The 27918-nt window shown below is 41.3% G+C and overlaps 1 protein-coding gene across 4 annotated transcripts in view; it reads right to left on the bottom strand.

Moving 5' to 3' along the window:
• The window catches only part of exoc4 (exocyst complex component 4), a 606100-nt gene that overhangs the window by 530705 nt on the left and 47477 nt on the right, over positions 1 to 27918 (bottom strand). For all 4 annotated transcript variants that reach the window (XM_068059446.1, XM_068059445.1, XM_068059447.1 and 1 more), the window contains exons 4-5: positions 27750 to 27859; positions 5599 to 5842 (exon numbers count right to left, since the gene is read on the bottom strand). In XM_068059446.1, the coding sequence (XP_067915547.1) occupies positions 5599 to 5842; positions 27750 to 27859 (354 nt within the window). The remainder of the gene's footprint in view (positions 1 to 5598; positions 5843 to 27749; positions 27860 to 27918) is intronic.

The raw sequence follows: 27918 nt of genomic DNA on the forward strand, positions 1-27918 counted from the left end.
TGCATCACACTCCTGACTTGTGCCTTGTAGATGGTGGACAGGCTTTGGGGAGTCAGGAGGTGAGTTACTTGCCGCAGGATTCCTAGTCTCTGATCTGCTCTTGTAGCCAAGGTATTCATATGGCTACTCCAGTTCAGTTTCTGGTCAATGGTAGCCCCTAGGATGTTGATAGTGGGGGATTCAGTGATGGTAATGCCATTGAATGTCAAGGGGAGATGGTTAGATTCTCTCTTGTTGGAGATGGTCATTGCCTGGCATTTGTGTGGCGTACATTTTGAAAGCTGCAACAGAATTTATTTTTTGAAAATATGGGAAAGCAAAAGATAACTTCTGTCAAACTTTCATCTTCAATTTGTATACTGGGTTAAAACTGACTGTTTGAATTCTACACTCAGTAAAAAATTACTAAATTACTTTAAACCTGCTGCTGCTGGACGGGCAATAGCCAAACTGTGTTAATGTCGTGAAATGGTTACCTTACATGACCACACAAGCTACATCTGAAAGTAAAATTTAGATCGCTAATCATTTCTGCTTCAGTCAGTCATGCGGCCTCCATAAGTATCATCCCACCCTTTAAATTTATTTGCCGATCAAGCTGCAGCACACTAATGACAAATTAATTTACCACAGAACCAAATACAATGGTAAGCCAACAGAAAAAGTGTTAATCTGATAGCTCCTTACGTGCTGGTGCTTAAAACAAACCCTGTTCAAATACCATACCACATTGCAAAATTTCTTCCAAACTTTTATACTTGGATAATCTTGACACCAGTGACAGAATACTGCAAATTCCTCATCTCAAAAGTATAACATCATCACATCAGAAGAGCAAAGTGTTGTGGGGACAAAGAGTTTATAAAACCTGTGGAGGTGTTGACCTCGTACTTCAAAGATAAACCTCTTGAAAAAGAGATGCAGTTGCAATGGAAACATTTGAACCCATTTCCTTGTTAAAAAAAAAACATATTCATTCCCAGAAATGTCCCTCTTAACTATTACGTAATGACACTATAGAACCACAGAACCATAGAAAAATTACGGCACAGGAGGTGGCCATTCAGCCCGTCGTGTCCATGCTGGCCAAAAAACTAGCCACCCAATCTAATCCCACCTTCCAGCACCTGGTCCATAGCCTTGCCAGTTACAGCACTTCAGTGCATGTCCAGGTACCTTTTAAAAGAACTGAGGGTTTCTGCCTCCACCACCATTCCTGGCAGTGAATTCCAGACACCCTCTGGGTGAAAAAGTTTTTCCTCATGTCCCCTCTAATCCTTCTACCAATCACCTTAAATCTGTGCCCCCAGTAATTGACCTCTCCGCTCGGGGAAACGGGTCCTTACTGTCCACTCTATCTAGGCCCCTCATAATTTTGTACACCTCTATTCAGCCACCCCTCAACCTCCCCTTTTCGAAGGAAAACAACCCTTGCTTATCCAATCTTTCCTCATAGCTGCAACACAGTATTATCACCCTGTGCTGTAAAATGCTTCTTTCCTGTTACATGTAGATTTTTTTTTATATTTGCATGTATACATACCCATATACATAAGCACACACACACTTTGAGTGTATTAATTGAACAGGTGCATTTCCCCAAGTCCTGACAACCACCTACCTCCCAAGAGGCTGCCAGGGTGCCTCGAGATATGAAGTGTCAGTTCCACTTGTAAAGCTCATTAAGTTTCCATGCTCAACAGGCTGACAGAACATGACAAAGAAGTTCTTCATTCTCTCTTTACTATCACTATTTTATGAAGACTGGGAAGAATTAGTTTCTGTTCACTTACATCTTCGCAAATTGTAATCTTATTGATTCTTGGAAAAAAAAATCTATCAAGACAATTTGCACAGAAATGGCCATTCCGTGCAGCAATGTAGTCCTCAATTTATCACCATTTCAGAGCAATTAAGTTAGCTTTTCAAGAAAAATTATGGAAGCCAAATTGTAAACACTTAACTCTGAAGAAGCTAGATAGATTCCACACAGCAAATGCAGAAAATATTTCAACAGCTACAAACAAGTCAAAGCACTTCATTATACTACATGCTGTACACTTTCCATAAAGAAAGTACACAGATCATGTCAACTTACCCTAACTGCAGTAAATAGAAGAGACATGATGAGTAGCTAATGAACACAAAGAACAATAAAGATCTCATGAGGTTGACCTAATGACTATAAGCAACAGTTGTTAATGAAGCAAGAACAATGCCTCAATTTGAATGCAATTCCTACCTCATGCATCTTCAGATATTTGGCTTTGGAGATTATTATTGAACTGAATGTATGCAGTCAATATGAAAACATTGCCAATGAACAGAATCAATCAATCACTCGATGCATCCTGAAGGCAATTAACTGTAAGTGGAAACCAGACTTCTTTTCAAAAAAAAAACTCCTCCATTTTTCATTCCAATTTTCACCATTCAACCCCCCTCTCTTAAAAGCAGTGACTTTAGCTAATGTGCAATTCTAATGGTGCTGACAACCCTCTAATACCCCACCCAACCGTCCCTTCTTCGTCTATTGGTCAGCACTAAGAGTGCAGCCAAGCTGATCCTACCCTTCCACCATGTCCACATACATGTGCTTTTAGAGTCATAGACCATAGAGTTTTACAGCACAAAAACAGGCCCTGCGGACCAACACGCCTGTGCCGACCATCAAGCACCCGTCTTAACTAATCCCAATTCCCCGCACTTGGCCCGTAGCCTTGTATGTTATGGCGTTTCAAGTGCTCATCTAAACTTCTTGAATGTTGTGCATGTTCCTGCCTCTACCACCCCTTCAGGCAGTGTGTTCCAGATTCCAACCACCCTCTGGGTGAAAAAATTCTTCCTCAACTTGCCTCTAAACCTCCTGCCCCTTATCTTAAATCTATCCCCCTCTCCACTAAGAGAAAAAGTTTCCTCCTATCTATCCTATCAATGCCCCTCATAATTTTGTTAACCTCAATCAGGTCCCCCCTCAGCCTTCTCTGCTCCAAGGAAAACAACCCCAGCATATCCAGTCTGTATTCATAACTGAAATGCTCCAGTCCAGGCAACATCCTGGTGAATCTCCTCTGCATCTTCTCCAGTGCAATCACATCTTCCTACAGTGTGGTGACCAGAACTGTACACAGTACTCCAGCTGTGGCCCAACTAGAATTTTATACAGCTCCATCATAACCTCCCTGCTCTTATAAACAAAGGCAAGTATCCCATATGCCTTCCTAACCATCTTATCTACCTGTGCTGCTGCCTTCAGTGATCTATGGACAAGCACCCCAAGGTCCCTCTGACCCTCTGTACTCCCTAGCGTCCTATCATACATTGTATATTCCCTTGGCTTGTTAAACTTCCCAAAGTGCATCACCTCACACTTCTCAGGATTAAACTCTATTTGCCATTGCTCCGCCCATCTATATCGTCCTGTAGTCTCAGGCTTTCCTCCTCACTAACTAAGACACCACCAATTTTTTGCAGGTATCACTAGATAGCTAAAATAAAAGCAAAATACTGAGGCTTCTAGAAATCTGAAATAAAAACACAAAGTGCTGAAAATACTCAGCAGGTCTGGCAGCATCCGTGGAGAGAGAAACAAAGTTAATGTTTCGAGCTGGATATGGTTCTTCATCAGAAATGAAGGAACGTTGAAGGGGAGGAGGGAGGAAGAACAAAAGAGAAGGTGCGTGATAGGGTGGAGGGCAGGAGAGATTAAATGACAAAGATGTCATGGGACAAAAGGCAAAGGGAGTGGTAATAATTGTAGTAAAAGACAAAGCATTTGTCCAGAGAGTGTTAATGGCAAAATAATGAACAGCTCTGTCTAAAAGCAAAAACATGAAAACAATCCTTCCAGGCGAAGCAGCAATTTACTTGTACTTCTTTCAATCTAGTACACTGTACTCGCTGCTCGCAATGTAGTCTCCTCTACACTGGGAAGACCAAATGCAGATTGGGTGACCACTTTGTGGAACACCTCTGCACAGTCCGCAAGCATGACCCAGAGCTTCTGGGTGCTTGTCATTTTAATTCACCACCTTTCTCTCATACTCACATTTCTGCCCTTATCCTGCCGCAGTGTTCCAGTGAAGTTCAACGCAAGCTCGAGGAACAGCACCTTATCTTCATATTAGGTACTTTACAGCCTTCTGGATTCCACATGGAGTTCAACAATTTCAGACCATGACCCACATTTTGATTGTTTTTTTTATAAACCATGCGGTCTTAAACTTTTTACTCATGTCCTTGCTTTTGGATAGAGCTGTTCATTATTCTGTCTTTCACTGCAACTATTACCACTCCCTTTGTCTTTTGTTCCATAACATCTTTGCCATTTCATCTCTCCCACCCTCTACCCTATCAGACTTTCTATTTTGTTCATCCTCTCCCCAGTTTTAAATGGCATAAAACACATCACATTTCTACCTTCCTTCTGATCTAAAGAAAGGTCATTTTTGACTTCAAACATCAACTCTGTTTCTCTCTCCACAGATGCTGCCAGACCTGCTGAGCATTTCCAGCACTGTCTGTTTTGATCACTAGATAGCTTTCTGAAACAGCAGCGGTCACCTTTTTTCTCCCCCTTTCCTTATCCACAGGAGTTCAGAGCATGTTATTTCAAACAAGTCACTGGCAAGACTGGGTGGCACAGTGGCGCAGTGGTTAGCACCGCAGCCTCACAGCTCCAGTGACCCAGGTTCGGTTCTGGGTACTGCCTGTGCGGAGTTTGCAAGTTCTCCCTGTGACTGCGTGGGTTTCCACCGGGTGCTCCGGTTTCCTTCCACAGCCAAAGACTTGCAGGTTAATAGGTAAATTGGCCATTGTAAAATTGCCCCTAGTGTAGGTAGGTGGTAGGAGAATGGTGGGCCGAAGGGCCTGTTTCAGTGCTGTATCTCTCTATCACCAAATTTCCAATATTGCATGGAACTTTGGAGTCCTATCTTCAAAAGACCTTTGTTAAATTAGACCACAGAAAGGAAACGCAAGGATGGCTCAAGGTTTAAGCCTTCAGTGAAGAAAAGAAACAAACACTGTAACTGATTTTAAGGGAGAAGAGATTAAGAAGGCACATGACTCAACTCTTTCAAATGCTTGTGTAACAGTTTAGTTATCTACATTAAAATGACGACCCTTCTGAACCACAAGCAAACTGCTTGTCTTGTGTTGGAGCTGCCTAGAAAGGCCAGATTTAGTCCAGTTGATAGAAGTTGTCCCAGCACAAAACAAATGTGAAGTGCCATTTTCCTGTTATACTTGTGATATGTAGGGGGCATTCCTTCAAGAGCCAGCTGGAAAAAGCAATTTTCTGATAAATCACAACTTATGCACATTTAGGTTCAAAAGATTAAGGCACAGTGTTCCAAACATGTCACTTGGTAAAAAAAAAGAAACACAAATAAGAATTTCCCCAAAAGTTCTTATTAAAAATAAGGGCAGAGTTTAAAATAAGCAAATGTGGAATCAAAAGTTCAGTAATGCTGCTGAAATATTGCTGCAGCTCTAATAGGTTAATTGATTCCAACTTCAGTAATGATGCACCATTTTCAAATGTTAATTGCCAAAACTTCTGTGTCCCTACCCCCTTCTCAACTGCAGCACCATTACCTAGGCTGATTCTCCAGTGACAAGACTTCACCTCGCTGATAAGCATGGTCTGCGACCTGGGTTGTGGATCGTTTCACAATCTGTTCCAGTTCTTGATTAAAACGTTCTTTAGTGGCTTTGATCGTCTCAGGAATCTTTTTCAGCTTTGCCAGGGCTTTTATCAAAACTCCCATAAAAAGTATGCTATTCTCCTCTGGATCACACTCTGGGTCCTCCTTTATATCTTGTAGGTTTATCTCTTTCACTGTCAAAATAAAAGAAGTTGATTAAGTAAAAAGCAGCATGCAATTCAGCTAATAATTATTTTCAATTTTTTTTTGGTGCTTATTATCTTCTTTAGGGGAATGATATTGGCCTGGATTTTGCAGTTAGTGGTGAAGGAATGGTGCTTGTCGGCATCACACCAACAGCTGCCCAGAGACCTTTCGTGGGCTTGCGAGTGGCAGTTTGCAGTATTAGAGAACATTTCCAGCACCACATCCTCTCCAGGGGATCTGCAGCATGCATGAGCAGGGTAAGCACAGAGTGGCTCTCCAACCACAGACTGAAGACTCTTCACTGAGACAAACAGGACCTATCCAGTAAGTATAAACTAGGAAATATAAATTAGATTTAACTCCTTGCAAAATCATGTACAGGAAACTAGACAGACGAAAATAAAGATTGATTGAGAAAGAAGAATAACGAGATAGAAAGAACATTTTAAAAAATTTAGTTCTCACACAATAATTAAATTCTGAAGGAATCAGACTTCATATTTGTCAAATTAAATTTCTAGGGCCAGAGAGGTTGTTTAGCAGCACTTATGAGTGATCACTGCTGGTAAAAGTTCACTTACATCTGAACACACTAGTCCTAGCCATTTCTGGCATGTTAAGTGGGGAACTAATGGTGAAGTACAGCAACTTCACGGCTTTACAGCAAAGTGCACAGCCTGTGGAGGAGCAGGTTAACTCAGGCAGCGACTTCTGTGTTTAACTGAGCGTGCGCGAACTCCGGAAGTTGCTGTCCAATTTTCTCCATAATCACTGTGATAACTGTTTGCTTCACGATTACGCTCAATGCAAAATCTGGGACAATATTTATGAACAAAATCAAAGGTGATAGAGCTCCTCAGGTGCTCCAACATGCTAGTAAACGCCCACTGCATTGGGATGCAATTATAAGACATACACAGCAAAAGCAGAACTTGGAAAAAAAAAATTGAGAACAAGTGAACTTGTACCACATATGCCAACAGAGGATTCGAAGTATGGGAGAAAACAAATAATGACAGAAGCATATGAGAAACACCAAAAGACCACTTGGCCCATCAAGACCCACCCTTCCACAGGGGACATTAAATTTACTCTCATATTCTACCTCATCCCCCATTTCACCTCCCAAAGGAAGGTTCTCCATAAAGAGTCATCCGTCTCCACTGCAATAAAAGCAGTAACACCTAAAGCAATGTCACCATTTAAAGTGATCATAGGACATAGAGTTTTTCTTCATTTTTAATTTTTTTTCTGAACTGCTTAGTTGCAGTGCATCATCAGGTCAAAATAATATTTTATTCTGCACTGCACCTTACAATGGTAACATAACATTAACATTAACTAAATGGGAGCTAAGAGTGAAAGGAGGTAGGGAAACTAATGAGAAAAGAACTGATGGGAGATAGAACTTTGAAAAGACAACTACAGTCCCCACCGCTTAAAAATATTTACGTTTAAAGTGGGCAGTCACTTCCATTGGCAAAGAAGCAAAAGTCATGAACCATTTGCATTGATGTCAACTTCAGAGTTGTCAGTTACTGCATCTTTGGTGCTCCGTTTATTTTGGGCAATAACAACTGGAGGGTAGTATTTCATTGGAAAATAAACTAACTATTGATATTAGTATTGCAAATTCTGAGTGGTCCAAACCTCTTGTGACAAATAGTTTTCTTTTTCAGTCACCCCGTTCACAAGTTTTATTGAAGTCTTCTTTGTGTTACAAGGTTTTTATTTTTGTGTTAAAAAACTTAGAATTCTGTGTGTTTTAAAAACTGAAAAAGGATTTTTAAGTGGACATGGACACCTGCAAATAGCTGAAATTTTTTGTATGTTTTAAAAGGAAGCTGAACTTGTACAGCGACAGGAAAGCAGGCAATTTCAAGGAAGCCGGCAAGAGGTTTGACCTCCTCAGAGCAACACTTTGAATAATAAGGAAGACTCTGTGTCTGGACATGTGACCTGTTTAGGAAAGTTGCTCTCACTTTAGACCCTTAAAAAAAAAAGGCGAGTTGAACAAAGACCAGGCATTTGAAATTTGCTTTTTGACCTGCCTGGAGATCAGAGAGGAAGACCCAGAAAAACTGTTACCTCTCTCTGTAAAGGAATCCTGCATCTCTTCAGCAGAAATCCTGTATTTCAGAGATGGAAGATTCCTATTGCAGCCTGTCTCTGAAGAATCCCTGCATCGTGTGGTTCCTGTTGCCTCCTGTGTTTTAAGAAATCCTGAAAGCTGAAGAAATCTTCTACTGCTATCCTGCTGCTATACAACCTAAGAAGACGTTGCTGCATCCCTGATGAAAGGCCTACGTGAAGCCTGCTGCTGTTGAATTGCCTTGAATGCATACCCATTACAGACTGTTTATCAACTTTGCCTGGAGAGACTTCGAGTGGCATCGACTACTCAACTCTGGGTCACCTCAACAAAACGAGGAACATCCTACCAGAACGTGACAAACTAAATTATTTTATTACTCCTTCTATTTCTATGAAACAGCTGTAAACCAAAATCCCTTTTCCCCAGTTAACAGTTTTTTTTTGAATGTATGTGTGTGTGCATGAGAGCTCGGGAAATCGGGGGCTTTTCATATATAGAACAAAAATGATCTCATTACTGGTTAAGACTTGTTTTTAAAACAAATAGTTAATTTTGTTGTTGATGAAAGAAGGTTGGTCTGCTTTATACTGGGGACAGAGTATGCAATTGGCTATTTTCTGGCAGGTGGGAAAATTTATTGATATGCTATGACCTGTGGAGAAGTGGAGCTGAATTAACAGTGCACTCCTCCCACCTCAATCATAACATTTGAAACAGATAGTTGGTTTTGCTTGCAGGTAAATCCATGGCATTCTGCACCATTGAAAGACTTCTTTGTGACTACCGCAGAATATATATGAAAATCAAGAACTTTGGCGACCAGTTCTCTCGCTCATCTCCTGCTAATTTTGTTTTCAGTTGCTATCAGTCATGGCCATCACAATGTGTTTGTTGGCTTTCCCAATAAACGCTTGAAGTTTACATTTACAACAAAGACTACGCTTCACAAGTACTTAATTGGCAGTAAAGCACTTTAGGGTATCCTGAAGTCGTGAAAGGTGCTATATAAATGCACATCTTTCTTTCATTAATATTTTAGTTAATGCCAATAAACTGAGGTCACTGGAAAAAATTTATATAAATATTTAGTGTTAAAAAAGTCAGCTGCTTAAAAATGGTCATATAGCACATGCACGCGATGGTCGTTATGCCATTCATTGCAGTGGACAGGAAGTGTTCATACAAATGTGCCCGCCATATGCAATGGGGACATATGTATAGAGTAACTGAAGGAAGACAATGCAAAAGACATTACAAACATATGTGCGAACATATGAATTAGGAGGAGTAGGCCATTCGACCCCTTCGTGCCTGCTCTGCCATGCCATTCAATAAGATCATGACTTATCTGATTGTGGCCTCAACTCCACTTTCCCGCCTACCCCCAATACCCTTTGACTCCCTTGTTAGTCAAGAACTTATCTACCTTTGCCTTAAAACTATTCAATGACCCTGCCTCCACTGCTCTCTAGGGAAGAGAGTTCTAAAGACTCACATCCCTGAGAGAAAAAATTTCTTCTCATCTCTATGCTTTGTTGAAGTATATTTATTTTGACAGGATAAAGAGATACATGAGCCAAATTAGTGCATCCATTCTAAAAATCCAGAAAACATTTCAGCAACTTTGAACAAAGAAATATCCCAATAGACAAATTACCGTGATTTGATGTATGTACAAAACCCCAGCTTACGTGAAAAATATTTCCTCAGCTTCGACAGGCTACAACACATGGAAGTCAAGATAAACCTTGCATCAGAAGCCTGTTCATAAAGTGACTATTATACCATGTGAAAATGAGGGAACGTAATCAATCTCTTATGAAGAAAGCATTACAAATACCTTTGAGCAAATTTCAAACTGCAAAAAGCCTATGTCAGCTCTCTACCTGACTACTGGAACTCCCCCAGATAAAAGCATTCACTGAAAATCTGAGCAATATAAACTGAAATTCGGTCAGGAAAAGTTCCTCACAAATAAGTATTTGCACTTATAACAGGTATTTTGATGCAATGTACCTTCTAATTGTTTTGGGGGGTTGGGGTGCACGGACAATTTATTTAAGTGAGTGGCCCCTTTAAACTTTTTTGCACGACCGCGCATGCATGGTAATTTAAAAAGGAATGATTTGCACGTACCCTGCATGGGAAATTCTGGGTTGCTTTGAGGTTGCTTAGAGACAAAACTTCTTTGATGTGATGGAAATATTCAGAAATGTTAATTCAGTTTCAGTCATGTTGACATGCACACAACATCACACAGACTCATGAGAAGCACCAGTTAACTTGTTGTAAGTGGATCAAGTTGAGAGGTCAATTCTATCACTAAAACATCCCTGAACAAGTGAAATAGCTTCTCAATAGTTAATGTCAACTGATTGGATATGGTTACATTTTTAGAAAATCACTAAGACAATGTGGATTCAGTGATTTGAAAGACTAAGGAGGCAGTAATTCTGCACTTGTTGGAGGTTATTTCCATCTATGCAGTGAAAGAGACATCGACAGTTCTAATCTCCAAACTCTGGTCCAATTTTATATTGAATGTTTTGAAAAGATATTACATGCTTTGGTAAACATTGATTATACACAAGAAAGTCAAGAAATCTTCTTGTAAGTTCATTCAAAAAAAGTCCTTTTACAAGAAACCAGATGCTATCAGAGATGGCAAGATAGTCATAGCTTCTCCAATAAATGACAGACTTAAATAAGATTTGCTATACACTCCAAGCATATAAGACAATCAAACTTTTTGGTGTGTCGTAATTGCAGCAGTGCACCACAATGTTCAGAATAATAAGAGTTCAAGAACATTCAAAGAAGGAAGGACTTCAACCTGCCACAGAGATAGATGCTCCAGATGTTGGGGTCGAGTTTTCTACTTGGGTGCCACTGGCAAACTGGGGGCAATGCATTCTTGAAATTGCGCGCATTTTCCAAAGTGAAGTTATGCTTCAAGTTCCTGCTCAAACTCATCTGCATAATTGTAAACATAAAATATTCCATGCACCAGCACAATCGATCTGCATAACAGATTTTAAAATAAATAAAAATGACTTTTTTAAAAAACCCATACTGAACCATTTACTAGTTTCACTGGTGTACCTAGTCAGATTCTTCATAACTTTTAACGTATATCTACTAGTGTCTCTGCGCCTAGAAAAATCTCAATTTGAAGAGCTTCCTCAGACAGCTGCAATTGGTTGAAATTCACTGTGCTCATTATCCCCATCTGGGGGCAAGGCTACTTTTGTGGGCAGAGCCGTCTGCAGCACAATGATTTTTAAACCAGCAATAAAATCACGGAAACTCAATTTATGCTTGATGCAGCTTACGTTTAAAATTCCAAACTTTTTTTTTTTTTACGCTGGTTTGGTTGATTTTAGCTAGCGTAAAATCTCGGTCATTAGATTTAGAGTCACAAATCACTATATGAGTAATCACACAGTTATAACTGCAAACATGTGTGAGGTTTAGTCCTTATATCCTGAACTATAGAAGTGCTGAAGTGCACTTATATAACTTAATATAAAACCACAATAATATATTTTCCCCTGCAGATTATGAACTTTCCCACAGCGACTTCTCTCCTATACGAGTACTGCTGATTTCCTTCCTTCGGTGCACAAAATTTCACAAACATTAAGGTGAAAAAATGTAAATATGTCGTTTGCAATACTTTGGAGCAGAACCTCAGCTTGAAAAATAGAATATAATAAAACACTTATAGTGGACAGAATAATCCAAAGTCCATTTCGTGGGACACAGATACTGAAGACACAGATATTGAAGACAAAGATTTTAATATTACCCTTGTCAGGCAGGCCCCCACCTGCCAAGATTGGGGCACAGATATTTTGCCACATGGACATTAAATTTAAAAATTGTTTTTGGGAAGAAAAGGCCGATTACAAGGGGTTGTCAAGCCCCTGACTGGAAAGGCATTTGCATAGCAACAGGCAGTGCTTGGAAAGGACAAAGGGGCCACTCCCTGCTCCAATTTAATCCACAATGGACTTTTGTTTACCAAACGTTGAAGGTGGAGAGGCTAGCATTCCAGGTTTACTGCTAAGATGGCCGAATACACAAATAGACGTGGTCAGACCAGTTTAGTCACATGACCAACTGGCTGTTGGAGTTTTTTTGCATTTGAACTTGCCACAGAGAAATTTAACCTCAGAAAGCTGTTTGCTCCTGGACTGAAAAGACTTCTTTCCTGTCTGCTCTCATCTCACTCTCACCAGCTTCGGAAACCATTGAAGACACATGAACCCCAAGACAGATAAGTCTCCTACAGTGAACAAGGTTTAAGAAGAATACTGGGCCCCAACGAAAAGCAAGAATTACTTACAAGAACTACCGACAAAAGGACGACAGTGAGCTCGAAGCACAGGAACAAGGAACTCTTCTGATATTGCCTCAAACCCCTCTACTTTATTTTTTCTTCTGCTCTTTTCTGTCTCTATTTGCACGTGCGTAGCGCGTATGTATGCTAGCTTGGGGCGCGGCATGTATCCGTAGGCGTTAACCGAATTAGAGTTCAAGTTTCAATAACTTTCACTTTTCTTCTTTGAACCTAAGAAGGCCTGTTTGTGCTCATTTCTTGCCCTTATAATTGGAAAGCGGTGAACAAGGATTCACCAAGGGGGAGCTCAAAGCACAGTGTGTTTAAAAATTAAACCCCTGTTACAATAAGACCAGGTGAAGACAGTAAAGACCCTAGACACCTATCTCACTTGGTCGTAACACCCGATAGAATTAAAGAATGGCAACAGCACAGAAGGAAAACATTCAGCCCATCACGTCAGTGCCAGCGCTTTTCATACTCGCTTTTTGCTTCACTATTATTTTTTCACTTCCCCTCTGAACCTTCTATATTCAGCTTGGTTCTCAATTGTATTATCCACCTGACATCTATCATAGGTACCTTTTTTCAGCTTCACCTTTCTCTCTATCTCTTCCATTATCCAGGGAACCTTTTTTTGTCCTACCTTTCCCCCTCGTGGGAATGTACTTCATCTGTACCCAAACTGTCGTCTCTTAAAAGGCTGCCCATTGTTCTATTACAACTTTTCCCACCAATCTTTGATTCCAATTTGCGTGGGTCAGATCCTATGGAGTTTAAGCTATTTGATCATGAACATGCAACATGGTCAAAATACTTGCCAAGGATGTCCAATGTTCAAAGATTATGGGGAAAAAATTTGTAAGCTGTGATACACAGACTTACTGTAATTCCCCAGGGACAGGCAACAAGTGAATTTCTGCCCCTATATATCTACAGTGGAAAATAAAGTTCATGATAAATTTCAGACCAACAGCTCAGAATGTAAAAGAAAATGCCACTGAAAAAGTTGTATACATGATTAATGATCTGCACAAAATGTGTTTGATTTCAATGATTTTTTTTAAAATGCCAAAAACTACTGAACATATATGATGAATGAAAAATCTGTAGAAGTCATGAGTACTAGATAACGATGGTGTAAGTTAGATGTTCACTGTACAGTGTTCAATTTCAATTATATATTTTGAATGGGGGGAACTAACTTTTGACAAGTTGCCAGTTCTTCCAACTACACTAGTTCCTGAACAACCTACAGACTGCAGAACATTCAGTTACTGAATAGGCTAGTTTTCAGAAATCTTTACCATCACCTTAAAAGCTATAATAAAAGATCTTGTTCTAATTGCATTATATCTTCATTATCAAAACAGACAATGATGCACATGCTGATAATCCTTCGGGAAAAGATGTATGTATGATCCCAGAACACCAGGATCCTGCAACCATTTCCAATAAAATCTGGTATTTAACTCACACCTTATGATCTGCAAATGCAGCAGCTCGATTCGCTCAATGTCAAGTGAATCTTTTTGTGCTCAGTTTAAATTACAAATTCTATTTTGTCACCTCGATTTACTGTTCGGAAAATGTACATTTCCTCCGAAATCTTGAGCACTGAATCACCAAGAGGGTACAAAATATAACTCTAAAGGAATGAAGCGCACAGCCTAAAACATTGGGGCATTTTTCAATTAAAACACTATTCCATTCGGAAGACATGTTTTGAAAATGTTTAATGCAAAAAATATATTCAATGAAAGACATTGTGTCGTGCAATTAAAAGCACAGAATAAAAAGTACTGAAAGGTAAGCAACATTTTTAAACATTCATTTGAGAGAAGCATTTGCAGAAAGTGTGTTGTTTGCAATCTGTGGAAAAGATGACTATTCTGAAAGAAGTTGGTGTGAAATTTCTGACAGCAACTGGAAAATGCCTCGCAAAAAGGGACCAAGCATAGTTATGACTTATTTAAAAATTTGTTCATAGGATGTGAGCGTCAGTGGCAAGGCCAACATTTATTGTCCATCCCTAACTGCCCTTGAGAATGTGGTGATGAGCTGTCTTCTTGAAGTGGTGCAGTCCATGGGGTGTAGGTTTACGCACAGTGCTATTCCAGGATTTTGACCCAGATACCCACTGGGAGAGAAATTCAACTTGACTGGGTGCACAGAACAGGCAGCAGTGGTTTGACGACCTGTTATAAACCCCATCCGATTTTTCTTTCCTTCAACTCAATGCAAAGGAACAATGGGTGTTGTGTTTAACGAGCGGCCGATCTGCTAACACCCGTTTTGTGCCGCACTAAAGTTAAATTTCGCACCATCTCCCATCTCCCACATAAATATTAAGGAATTCCAAAAGAAATACCAGTTGTTCAAAAACAACCAGAACAAAATTTGCGCAAAATACTGTCTCATTTGACAAGACCTCAAAAAGATCATCAAAGAGTCCCCTGTAAAAGCTCAGCATATCTTTATAAAACACTTAATTGGGAAGAAGCAAATCCCCTGGTAATTTGCTGGCCAGGTGAAAAAAAGAACTTACATTTATATGGTGTCTTTCACAAACTCAGGATATCCCATACATCAGTAGTAGTAGGGAAAATGTTAGAATCTATTCTAAAGGATGTGATAAATGGACACTTGGATAATAATGATCTGATTGGGCATAGTTAACATGGATTTATGACTGGGAAATCATGTTTAATGAACCTCTTGGAGTGTTTTGAGGATGTTATGAACTGAATTGATGAAGGAGAGTCAGTCGACGTAGTATACTTGGATTTTCAGAAAACTTTTGATAAATTCCCCACAGGAAGCTGGTTAGGAGATGGGATAGGAGGTAATATTCTTGGATGAAGGATTGGTTAACAGGCAGAAAACAGAGAAGAGGAATAAACGGGTCATTCTCACTTTGGCAGGCTGTGATTTGTGGGGTACCACAAGCATCAGTACCTGGGCCCCAGCTGTTCACATTATATATCAATGATTTGGACGTGGGGACCAAATATAATATTTTAAAGTTCACAGATGACACCAAACTAGGTGGGAATTTGTGTTGTGAGGAAGATGCAAAGCGGCAAGAACGTAGCAGATGGAATATAACGTGGAAAAATGTGAGGTTATCCATTTTGGTAGGAGGAATAGATGTGCAGAGTATTTCTTAAATGGCAAGAGATTAGAAAGTGTTGACGTACAAAAGGGACCTGGGTGTCCTCGTCAATAAGTCACTGAAAGCCAACATGCAAGAATTAAGAAGGCTAATAGTATGTTAGCCTTTATCACAAGACGATTTGAGCACAGGAGTAGTGAAGTATTGCTTCAATTGTATAGAATCTTGGTTAGATTGCACCTGGAGTATTGTGCGCAGTTTTGGTCCCCTTACTTTAGGTAGGATATTATTGTCAGAGAGGGAGTGTAACGAAAGTTCACCAGACTTGTTCCCATAATGATGGGACTGTCCTATGAAGAGAGATTGGGGAAGCTGGGCCTGTATTCTCAAAAGTCCTCATCAGGGAACTCTCTTTGCTTACGATGCTGCATTAACATCCCACACGAAACAGTGTCTGCCGAGACCCATCGACAGGATTGCGACTGCCTGCAACGAATTTGGCCGAACCATCAGTTTCAAGAAAACGAATATCATGGGAGGGGACGTCAGAAATGCTCCATCCATCAATATCGGCGCCCACGCTCTGGAAGCGGTTCAAGAGATCACCTACCTCGGCTCAACTATCACCAGCAATCTGCCTCTCGATGCAGAAATCAACAAGCTCATGGGAAAGGCGTCTGCCGCTATGTCCAGACTGACAAAGAGGGTGTGGGAAAATGGCGCACTGACACGGAACACAAAAGCCCAAGTGTTTCAAGCCTGTGTCCTCAGTACTTTGCTCTACGGCAGTGAGGCCAGGACAATGTATGTCAGCCAAGAGCGACGTCTCAATGCATTCCATCTTCGCTGTCTCCGGAGAATTCTTGGCATCAGGTGGCAGGACTGTATCTCCAACGCAGAAGTCCTCGAGGCAACCAACATCCCCAGCATGTATGCCCTACTGAGCCAGCGGCGCTTGAGATGGCTTGGCCATGTGAGCTGCATGGAAGATGGCAGGATCCGCAAGGACGTATTGTATAGCAAGCTTGTCACTGGTATCAGACCCACTGGCCGTCCATGTCTCCGCTTTAAAGATGTTTGTAAACGCGACATGACGTCTTGTGACATTTATCACAAGTCGTGGGAGCCAGTTGCCAGTGATCAAGAGCTGGCAGACAGCTCTAAAGGCGAGTCTGAATAGAGGTGAGTCGAAGAGACTCAGCAGCTGGCAGGAAAAGAGACAGCAGTGTAAGGAGAGAACCAACTGTGTAACAGCCCCGACAACCAACTTTACCTGCAGTGCCTGTGGAAGAGTCTGTCACTCTAGAATTGGCCTTTATAGCCACTCCAGGCGCTCGTCCACGAACCACTGACCACCTCTCGGCACTTACCCATTGTCTCTCGAGACAAGAAGGCCAAAAGGAATTCTCTAGAGTTTCAAAGAATGAGAGGCGATCTCATTGAAACCTGCAAAATACTGAAAGGGATAGACAGGGTAGATGCAGTGAAGATGTTTCCCCTGGTTGGGGAGTCTAGAACCAGGGGACACAATTTCAAAAGAAGGGGGAAGCCACTTAGGACCGAGATGAGGAGAAATTTCTTTACTCAGAGGGTTGTGAATCTTTGGAATTCTCTATCCCAGAGGGCTGTGAGTCATAGAGTATGTTTAAAGTAGAGATTGACAGATCTCTAAATACCAATGACATAAAGGATATGGGGATAGTGTAGGTAAAAGGCATTGAAGTGGATGATCAGCCATGATCGTATTGAATGGCAGAGCAGACTCGATGGGCTGAATGGCCTACTCCTGCTCCTATGTTCTTATGTCCCAAAGCACTTCAAAAGTACTTATTGGCTGTGAAATACAGTTGCCATGGCAATGTAGCGAAACCAAGCAGCCAGTTTATGGACAGCACGGTTCCATAAACAGCAATGAGAGAAGTGATCAGATAATCTGATTCCTTTCCAGTAAATTTGGTTGAGGGATAAATGTTGGCCAGGATATCAGGGGAACTCATCCGTTCTTCAAGTGGTGTTATGGAATCTTTTACATCCAACAAACAAGGTCTCATTTAATGTCTCATACAAAGACAGCACCTCCAACAGATCAGCACTTGTTCAGTACTGGATTGGTCATATCAAAAAGGATTTGTGCAAATAGGTACAAAATAAATATATGAAAATGGGTCAGCCTAGTGCAGTAGATGCTTCGTCAAAACAACTGATTTTGTCCAACTAAATATTGGGAAAACTACTGTTACACTGTTCAACTACTGTTACAACTACTTGCATTTATATAGCAGCTTTAGCACAGTAAATTGTCACAAGGTGCTTCAAAGGAGCATTAACAGAATTTGATATCAAGGCATTTAAACAGATATTAGGACAAGTGAACAAAAGCTTGGTCAAAGAATTAAGTTTTCAAGAGTGGCTTTAGTGGGGGTGGGGGTAGTGAGAGCGAACAGAAAGTTTTAGGGAGGAAATTCTAGAGCTTAGGGCCCAGGAAGTTAGAGGCACAGCTGCCATTGAGAAGGCACAAGGGGTCAGAATTGGAGCAGTGCAGATATCAGAATGTTATCAAGCTGATGGGGGTGACGTAGATGGGGAGGGGTGAGAATGAAGGAATAGAAAACAAGGATGAGAATTTTAAAATCAAGGCATTGCCAGACTTGGAGCCAATGCTGGTCAGTGAGCACATAGGCGATGGGTGAACGGGACTTGGCACGAGTTAAGAAAAGAACAGCAGCGTTTTGGATGAGTTCAAGATCATGGAGGGTGGAAGACATGAGGCCAGCGAGGAAAGCATTAGAATGGTCAAGTTTAGAGGCAAAGTCATAGATGAGGGTTTCAGTAGCAGATGAACTGAGGCAAGGATGGACATTGGTGACATCACTCAGGTGGAAGTAGGTTGTCCTGGTGATGGAATTGCTAAGTCGGAGGATCATCACAGAATCAAATCGGATGCCACGGTTGCGAATGGTCTGGTTCAGTCTTAGAAAGTAACCAGAGAGAGGGTTGGTGCCTAGAGAGTGGAGTTTGTGATGGTTGACGATGGTTTCAGTTGGACAAAATTTCTGCTCACCCAGCAATGGATGTTGGACAAGCAGTATGACAAATCAGAGATTGTGGTGGGGTCGAGAGATGGTGGTGAATTGGAGATGCAGGTCATCAGCACATGTGGAATCTAACATGTTTTCAGATATGTCGCTGTTAACATCTTTGTCTGGATTCTAAAGATCCTATTGTACACTCCACAGCTGTCACTTCAGGGTTAGAAAGTATACACCATGTACCTTACATTGCCGACTTCAGTAAAAACAGTAGTTGTTCCCAGCAAATGCGCAATGAGATTACTATAATTGAAGAAATCATTGTAACCTTAACTCTAGGTTATTACTGAACACTTGTGGTAATGCTGAAATCGCATCATTTAAAGTTTCTTAGCACAAACCTTAAGCGAGAAGTCAAAGCTCCTAAATTGCATCAGCATAACATTTTACTTGTCTTACTTTATTCTTATATTGGTCTCTGACACTTGATCTAAATTCATAACCAGCTGCTACTTCAATCTAATGCTGCAAAGAGGTCAAAATTTCCTCTAAGTACACAAACTATTGTCTCTCTATTAGTCTTATGTTAAGGAGCTTTAACCTACAAGGCACTGATAATTGCATTTGTTATGCTTACAGTGAAAAGCTCCTGCTCCACACTATTTAAAGGCACCACAAACAACAAAGGCAAACGCTGCCGAGTCGGCCCTGCAAAGTCCCCCTCACTAACATCCGGGGGCTTGTGCCAAAATTGAGAAAGTTTTTTTTGTTCTTTCATGGGATGTGGGCATTGCTGGCTCGGTCAGCATTTATTGTCCATCCCCAATTGCCCTTGAGAAGCTTCCCCACAGTCTAGTCAAACAACAGCCTGACATAGTCATACCCACAGAATCATATCTTATGGCCAATGCCAAAGATTTCTCCATCACCAACGCTGGTTATGTCCTTTCCCGCCGGCAAGACAGACCCACCAGAGGTGGTGACACAGTGGTATACAGTCAGGAAGGAGTGGCCCTGGGAATCCTCAACATTGACTCCGGACCCCATGACGTCTTATAGCATCAGGTCAAACTTGGGCAAGGAAACCTACTGCTGATTACCACCTACCACCCTCTTAGCTGACAAATCCACAATCCTCCATGTTGAACACCACTTGGAAGAAACACTGAGGGTAGCAAGGCCACTGAATGTACGCTGGGTGGGGAACTTCATTACTGCCCGAGCTGGCTGAGTCCTGAAAGATATATCTGCCAGACTGGGCCTGTACCAGGCGGTGAGAGAGCCAACAAGAGGGAAAAGCCTACTTGACCTTACCCTCACCAACTATCTGTCGTAGATGCAGCTGTCCACGACAGTATTGGTAGGAGTGACAACTGCACATCCTGATGGACATTAAGTCCGGTCTTCACACGGCAGATACCCTCCATCATGTTGTGTGGCACTACCACCATGCTAAATGGGATAGATTCGTAACAGGTGTAGCAGCTCAAAACTGGGCACCCGTGAGCTGTTGTGGGCCATCAGCAGCAGCAGAATTGCATTCAACCATAATCTCTAACCTCATTGCACGGCATGGCCTTCATTCTACCATTACTGTCAAGCCAGGGGGTCAACCTTGGTTCAATTAGGAGTGGAGGAGAGAATGCCAGGAGGAGCACCAGGCACACCTAAAAATGAGGTGCCAACCTAGTGAAGCTACAACACAGGACGACATGCATGCTATACAGTGGAAGCAGCATGCGACAGACAGAGCAAAGCAATCCCACAACCAACAGATCAGATCAAAGCTCTGCAGTCCTGCCACATCCACTTGTGAATGGTGGAGGACAATGAAACAACTAGCCAGAAGAGGAGGCTCCACAAACACCCCATCCTCAATGATGGGGCACCCAGCACATCAGTGCAAAAGACAAGACTGACCATTTGCAACCATCCTCAGCCAGAAGTGCCGAATGGATGATCCATCTTGGTCTCCTCCTGAGGTCCCTAGCATCACAGATGCCAGTATTCAGACAATTCGATTCACTCCACGTAAAACAGCTGAAGGCACTGGATACAGCAAAGGCTATGGGCCCTAACAGCATTCCAGCTGTAGTACTGAAGACATGTGCTCCAGAACTAACCCTGTCCCTAGCCAAGCTATTCCAATACATCTACCCAACAACGTGGAAAATTGCCAACTCTATCCTGTACACAAAAAGCAGGACAAATCCAATCCAGCCCAAACAGTCTACTCTCGATCATCAGCAAAGTGGAAAGGTGTCATTGACAGTGCTATCAAGCAGCACTTGTTTACCAATAATCTGCGCATCGATGCTCAGTTTGGGTTCCACCAGGGGCACTCAGCTCCACAACTCATTACAGCCTTGGTCCAAGCATAGACAAAAGGGCTGCATTGCAGAGGCAAGGTGACTTTGACATTAAGGCAGCATTTGACCAATGTGGTATCAAGAAGCCCTAGCAAAATTGCAGGCAAGAGGAATCCGGGTAAAACACTCCACTGGTTGGTGTCATAGCTGGCACAAAGGAAGATGGTTGCAGTTGTTGAAGACCAAACATCTCAGCCCCAGGACATCGCTACAGGAGTTCCTCAGGGTAGCGTCCTAGGCCAAATCAACTTCAGCTGCTTCATCAATGACCTCCCCACAAGGCCCCGAAACCCTCCTTGGGAGCCAGTCCTGCACAACCCGAGCCACCTCTCGGAAATGCCCTCCATGCCATTCTACACGGTGCAGAGGGGATTCCTGTACGGGCTGCTCCTGCACACTGTCCACTTCCTCACCTTCGTTAGCCGGCCGGACACACCGTGGCCGTCCTTGTTGTCATCTGGCAGCGAGGAGAAACCCCGGTGGAGGTCTCTCTACGCGGGAGTCCTCCCCCTTTACATCAGGCACCTGGGGTGCTGCACAGGGCCGTCCTGTGCAAAAGACTTTTCAGCAGGTTCACGGACTCTCAGGCCGCCTGTAATTTCTGCTGCCTGGACGAGTCCGTGTTCCATGTAGACATGGAGTGTGCGAGGCTGCAGCCCCTTTTCGAGTATTTAAAGGAGCCGCTCCTCAAGTTTTGGCTGCACTTCAGCCCCATGCTCCTGATCTTTGCACACCCGGTGTGGAGCGAAGCAGGCCGGGAGGAGGATCACCTTGTCGGTCTGCTCCTGGGCTTGGCCAAGGTGGCAATTCACAGGTCCAGGCTGCGGGCCGTCGGGGGAGTCCGTCCACCCTGATTGCCTGCCCCTCTTCCGCAGTTATGTTCGCACCCGGGTGTCCCTGGTAAAGGAACATGCGGTGTCCGCCGATATGGTTGAGGCCATCGCGACCAGTGGGCACCACAAGGACTGGAGTGCATCACTGACACCAAGAATGGCATTTTAATTTGAGTTTTGTTTTATTTATTCTATTTTAATAAAGTTATTTTATAAAATGTATACAAGGGGGGCCTGAGGAATAAAGGCCCCCTCAACATAAAATACATAAAAGGGGCCAGGGGTATAAAGGTCACTTTAAAAAATAACAGGGTTAGATGCAGAGTATAGCTCAAAAAAAAAAATCAATGACCTTCCCTTCCATCATAAGATCAGAACTGGCTATATTCACTGATTATCGCAGTGTTCAGGACCATTTGTGACTCCTCAGATACTGAAGCATTCCGTGCGCTCATGCGCAAACCTTGACAACGTGCTGACTTGGGCTGTTAAATGGCAAGCAACATTCACACCACACAAGTGTCAGGCAATGACCATCTCCAACAAGAGAGAACCTAACCATCTCCCCTTAACGTTCAATGGTATTTACCATTGCTGAATTCCCCCAGCAACATCCTGACCAGAAACTTAACTGGACCAGCCACATCAATACTGTGGCTACAAGGGCAGGTCAGAAGCTAGAAATTCTGCAGCTGGTAACTCACCTCCTGACTCCCCAAAGCCTGTCCACCATCTACAGGTATAAGTCAGGAGTTTGACAGAAAACTCTCCACTTGCCTGGATGGGTACAGCTCCAACAACACTCAAGAAGCTTGACACCATCCAGGACAAAACAGCCTGCTTGATTGTCCATCCACCACCTTCAACATTCACTCTGTCCACCACCAACACACAGTGGCAGCAGTGTGTACCATCTACAAGACGCAATGCAACAACTCAGCAAGGCTCCTTCGACAGAACCTTCCAAACCCATCAACCCCACCACCTAGAAGGACAAGGGCAGCAGATGCATGGGCACACCACCACCTGCAAGTTACCCTCCAAGCCACACAGCATCCTGACTTGGAACTATATTGCTGTTCTTGCACTGTTGCTGGGTGCAAGTTGTGGAACTCCCTAGCTAACAGTTTAGGGTGTGTACCTACACCACACGCACTGCAGCGATTCAAGGTGGCAGCTCACTAGCACCTTCTCAAGGGCAAGTACAGATGGGCAACAAATGCTGGCTTAGCCAGCGATGAATGAATAAGGAAAAAAAATTCTGAGACCGGTCAGCCAGCTTCTGCTGTTAAATATGGTTTCTGCAGAACAATGCAAGAGGCCTTAAATATAGTATTATTAAAAATATACTGCTACTTTCAAGGTCTCCTGTCCTGGACAATCAGCTACATTAAATGTATTACAATGGAAACAATTACCATCACATTTTACCTCCCCATTGGAATGACAGTGTGGCTTTGAGACTGTCGCGATATCAGCAATAGATTTACCTTGTTCACTGGCATTGGAATACATTAGAATGGGGTAAAATGTCACTTTTTCTGAGTTCAGTACAATAGAATACAGGTCTAACACAAATCTACAGGGTTTGTGTTCATTTTTCCATGACAGAGGTCTACCACAATATAGACTGAGCCTGCCAAAGTCATGGCATTTAATCAATAGACATAAATCACTTAGAATGTTATTAACTGAAATATATGTCAATGCTGACCAAGCTCTGACAGATTACACAAAAGTAATGGAAAACTGAAGCTGCTCTTATCTAAAGTAATAGCATGCAATTTTAATCCATTTGATTTTAAAATAAAGTTAACACCTTGATTTCTGATTTTTCTTTGATGTTCCAGTGCATGTTTTATTGTTTCTATTGTATCATATACATCTGATTCTATTGTAGCTTAAGGTATGGCGAGTCTACCTTGGCTAGCTATAATTGATTTACACAATGCTCATTTGTCTTTCCTTGATGGGAGGTGCTTTGCTATTGATTAAAAATCTTCGACAGGGCATTGGTTCTTAGAGACCACCAAATGGACCGCTGACTTGTATTCTATTGCACTGAACTCAAATAGTTTTGACCCATTCTAATGTACTCATTCCAATGGCAGTGAAGAAAGCAAACCGATCAGTACTTCAATAACTGGAAAGATGTTATCACTTGACTGAGATGAAGAAAATCATGGTACCTGCTTCAATGAAAAAACTGATGCTATTACAATCTATACTTTCCCATGTTACTTTTATAATTAAACTCACATTCTCGCTGAACACTGACAGAACTCACCCAATGAGTTTAATGAAGTTTCAGTATCAGTGAAGCCTTGGATCTGAGCCCAGATCTCGAGCAAAAGAGTTCCAAAACTAACTATTCCAACAGGAGCTCCTTTTACACCCACAGCATAGTGAATTGGAGGGTCCTTGGCAGGACTGCAGTGAATAAATCATAGTAACACTGCATTTTCAATATAACCTAAAAGTTTAACCTGGCAATGGAAAACCTCAGTTCTGGCTTCAGAGTATCCTCAATTAATGTTTGATTTCAACTATTTGAATGGACATGGACCATGCAAGGTTTTTAGGAATGCTGGCTTCAGAGAAGACGAGGTTTTTAGTCTAACACAAAAAGCAACACTGGGTTGGGTAAAGAAGAATGGATCTGCATCCAATAACCTTTCATTGTTAACAGGATAGTAAAACACTGCTAACTCAAAATGCCCAGTTGTCCACACGCATCCACAATCCAAATGTTGTGTTGCTCTTAATGCAGCACTTTCTATTGATGGAGGTTGCTCTTTATTAAAGCAAGCAGTAAATCTTGTATTTTCAAAGTGACGAACATAGTTACACTTGTAAGTGTAGTAAATTGCTCAGTTTTTGTAGGAACTGTGTTGGTCACAACCAACTTATATTTGCGGCATTCTGTTGCACATCAGCAATAGAAAACTCATCTCTAGCTTTCCCCTAGGTATACACAATTATTCAAAAGTAACTCAATGGAAAGAACAAATGCTTGCAAAAAAGGACACTACTGGTATCATTTCTTCCCTCCCACTTTGTAGCATGTACTTCACATATGAGTCATTTATTTTTCTCCTGAGAGCTTTTGCAATCATAATTATTGAACTGCCCAAGTAACAACACATTTAAAATGTGCAGTCTATCGCAAGTAATTATTTTTATAAATGAGAACAACTTGTCACATGCAGGAACATATCTACGATTTCAAAAAGAAAAGTACTGTACACTAATTGGTTGCATCTCATTATACCCTTCGAGCAACTATTACCCCATTTGTTGTGCCACTCTGCAGTGTCCATGTTTATTCAACTAGCTAAGGGCCAATTGTTAAAAATGTATAGTTAGATGCGAGTCAAATATTTACAGATTACGAGATGAACATCAGTGAACTACAAGATAGCAATTAAGGAAAGTGGATCTGTAATGTAAAAAGAAACAGCGCACAGCTCAAGCTGTTGATCAACAAAACAGCTAAGGTTTTAATTATCTCAAATTGACAGCTTATGTTCTTAAAATACTGTATAAAGTTTTTGAAATAAAGTTCACTTTTGAAATTAGTGGGCATAAACAGTTTGATAGAAGTGGCTCATATGCCTGTGGCATAAAATATGGTGGATTGATCTTACTGGTAAATAAGTCACAGATTCACAGGTCATAAAAGCTACCGAAAGATGCAAACCACAGGACCCAAAAAATAGTCAAAATGATAAATGATGTTGGACATGAGGGCAAGTCTTTTTCAGTGATGACATGAATGTTCCCAGTTTAACTTCATGTCAGGTATGAAAAGATTTTTAAGCTGAGTACTTTGGAAATAAAAAAATACATTGAGACAAAATAGAATTGTTAGGTTGAAGTAAAGAACATTAAAAAACAACAGGCAAATAAAGTGCTCACTGAGAGGTTAATTTGCCCCATCATCTTTTCTCCACAAGTAAGGCATATGTTTTGACCTGTTGGCAAACTGGTTACTACAGAGATACACTGACTTGTGCTGCCCAGAAATTCACAAGTTACTAAAAGAATAGTTTCCATTTTCCCACAAACAAAATATTGTCAAAAATGGCCTGAAACACGAGTAGCTTTGAAGTATAAAGGTGAATTCAAGGAAGATCAGATAGATTAAAACTAAAACTCTGGCAAAGTTTAGACAGCACTCTCTAGAGCAACAGAACACTGAACTTTCTTAGGTGAAGAGGCTAAGAAAATCCAGACTGCCAAGACCATTGCTGCCTGAAGAGATAATAAACATCTGGGAGCCCTCCAGCAAAATAAAAATTTGCATTTTTATAGTGCCATTAATGTAGGAAAACATCCCAAGTCACTTCACAGAGACATAATCAGAAATAAATAGATGCCGAGCCAAAGAATATTTATAGTCCAAAAATGCAACCAAGCACATGCAATGTTGAATATAGCAGAATGAGATGTTGTCAATCCAGGAGGGGAGGAATATCACATCAATGGTCAGATGTTAAACCTACAAATATTGCCAGAGGTGATCATGAGCATCGGTGGAAGGCAAATTTGCCCAACACCATTACAAGTGACTCAAACTTGAATGGATGAACTTATATGAAAACATGAAATAATCTTGTTGAAGGTAATATTTTATCAGCAACATGTTGAAATAGAGTTTAAATGTAGCTGATTAATACCTTTGAATCCTAAGTACAATCTCTCAGCTGTACAAGAAATTGAATAGAATAGACTCACCAACTTTACATCAATCTTGGATGCTGAATGTGTCACTTTATTTTGTGTTAACTAACACCCAGCTAATGCAGAGTTACTGTAATATATTTTCAAATGATTGTATGATTGGAGTCTGTAACAATTTAGACCATCAGCTAATAAAATCTATCCAAGTACTTTGTGTACTCCTTAACCTTACATTAATAATGGTATAGATGTATTAATAACTAATTTCAGTTCACAGATTCAACTTCACCTTTGACAAAGAGGTTATGTCAAGAATACACAGCGTCATCTTCAAGGGGGTGGAGAAGAAGTTCGTTTGGTTTGTGCAACTGTTCATTGAATCATGGAATATCAATACACTTGGGGGTGAGTAGTACAACACACTGAGAGGCAACCCAAAATTACCGGCATCTGACAACTCTTCGAATTCTGGCACATCTTAAGCCAGTTCTTTGATGTGGAGTCGATGTAAAGATTCATCTAACAATCTTATTTCTTAGATAATTCATGGATTTACCAAGTTGCTTTATCAGAACATCTTTTAAGCAGAGCACACCAGAGTATCATGCTTTCCTTACCCAACCTCAACCAGTGTGCATGAACCCAGAAAATACATATATCTATAATGTGCTTAAGCAAAAAAATGACGTAACACAGTAATTGTCTGCAAATTTTGTTGTGCATTATTCCTCACAAAGCTGGCTGCTTCCAGTCACTGTGGAAATCTGACTGGCTGCAGGTGCACAGTTGCATGCCTTCCAATTAAATGGCATGAAGTATATTTATATCACATTTCTCCTTCAGCACATTAATTCCAAATGCATTGGGCCTCCTGAGCAAGACTTTTCAATTACCATCAGGTCTGTTGCCCGTACAAATAAACTTGGAAACTGCCAATATCTCAAGTGCACTCATTTTAGAAATGTCAACAGTATAAAATGCCTGTTGATGCACTATGCAAAGGTAACTGCAGTATAAGGGTCTGAAAGGGTTAATGTCTAGGACAGTGAAAGTAACACTTCCCACTGTGATGATGACATAAGAGATCAGATGTGTTATAGGCTTGGGAGAGGCAAAAAGCAGCATGAGTAACAGAAGCTCGACAGGCTTAAGGGAAAGTTGATATAGTCCATATAAATATAATAAATGAGTTACTGTTTAGATTTATGACTCCGAGATCTTTGTAAGCCAAGCTCAACCTAGTATCTGAAATGCTTGCAACAATATACAACAGTAACCACATATTTGCATCCTTCTCTTTCCAATTAATCAAACCCTCTCTTTTCCCTCAATATAAATCAGTTAGATTAAGTTATAGCAGTGTCTATCCTACAAGAAAAACTTCAACTGTAGACATTATCAATTTGCAGAAACAATTGAGATACTCACCAGCTGTGCTCCCCGAGTTGCTGTACTGCGAGCTATCCATATATTTCCGGGAGGTTGATACCAAATTGACATCAATTACAGGAACAGGAGATGCGTCCTTCCCAAGTAAGCTGCAGAAAAGAAAACACATTCCTGACAATTTCCCCTCCACAAATTAGGTAAAAAAGAC

The sequence above is a fragment of the Heterodontus francisci genome, chromosome 27 (assembly GCF_036365525.1).
Source record: "Heterodontus francisci isolate sHetFra1 chromosome 27, sHetFra1.hap1, whole genome shotgun sequence".
NCBI lineage: Eukaryota > Metazoa > Chordata > Chondrichthyes > Heterodontiformes > Heterodontidae > Heterodontus > Heterodontus francisci.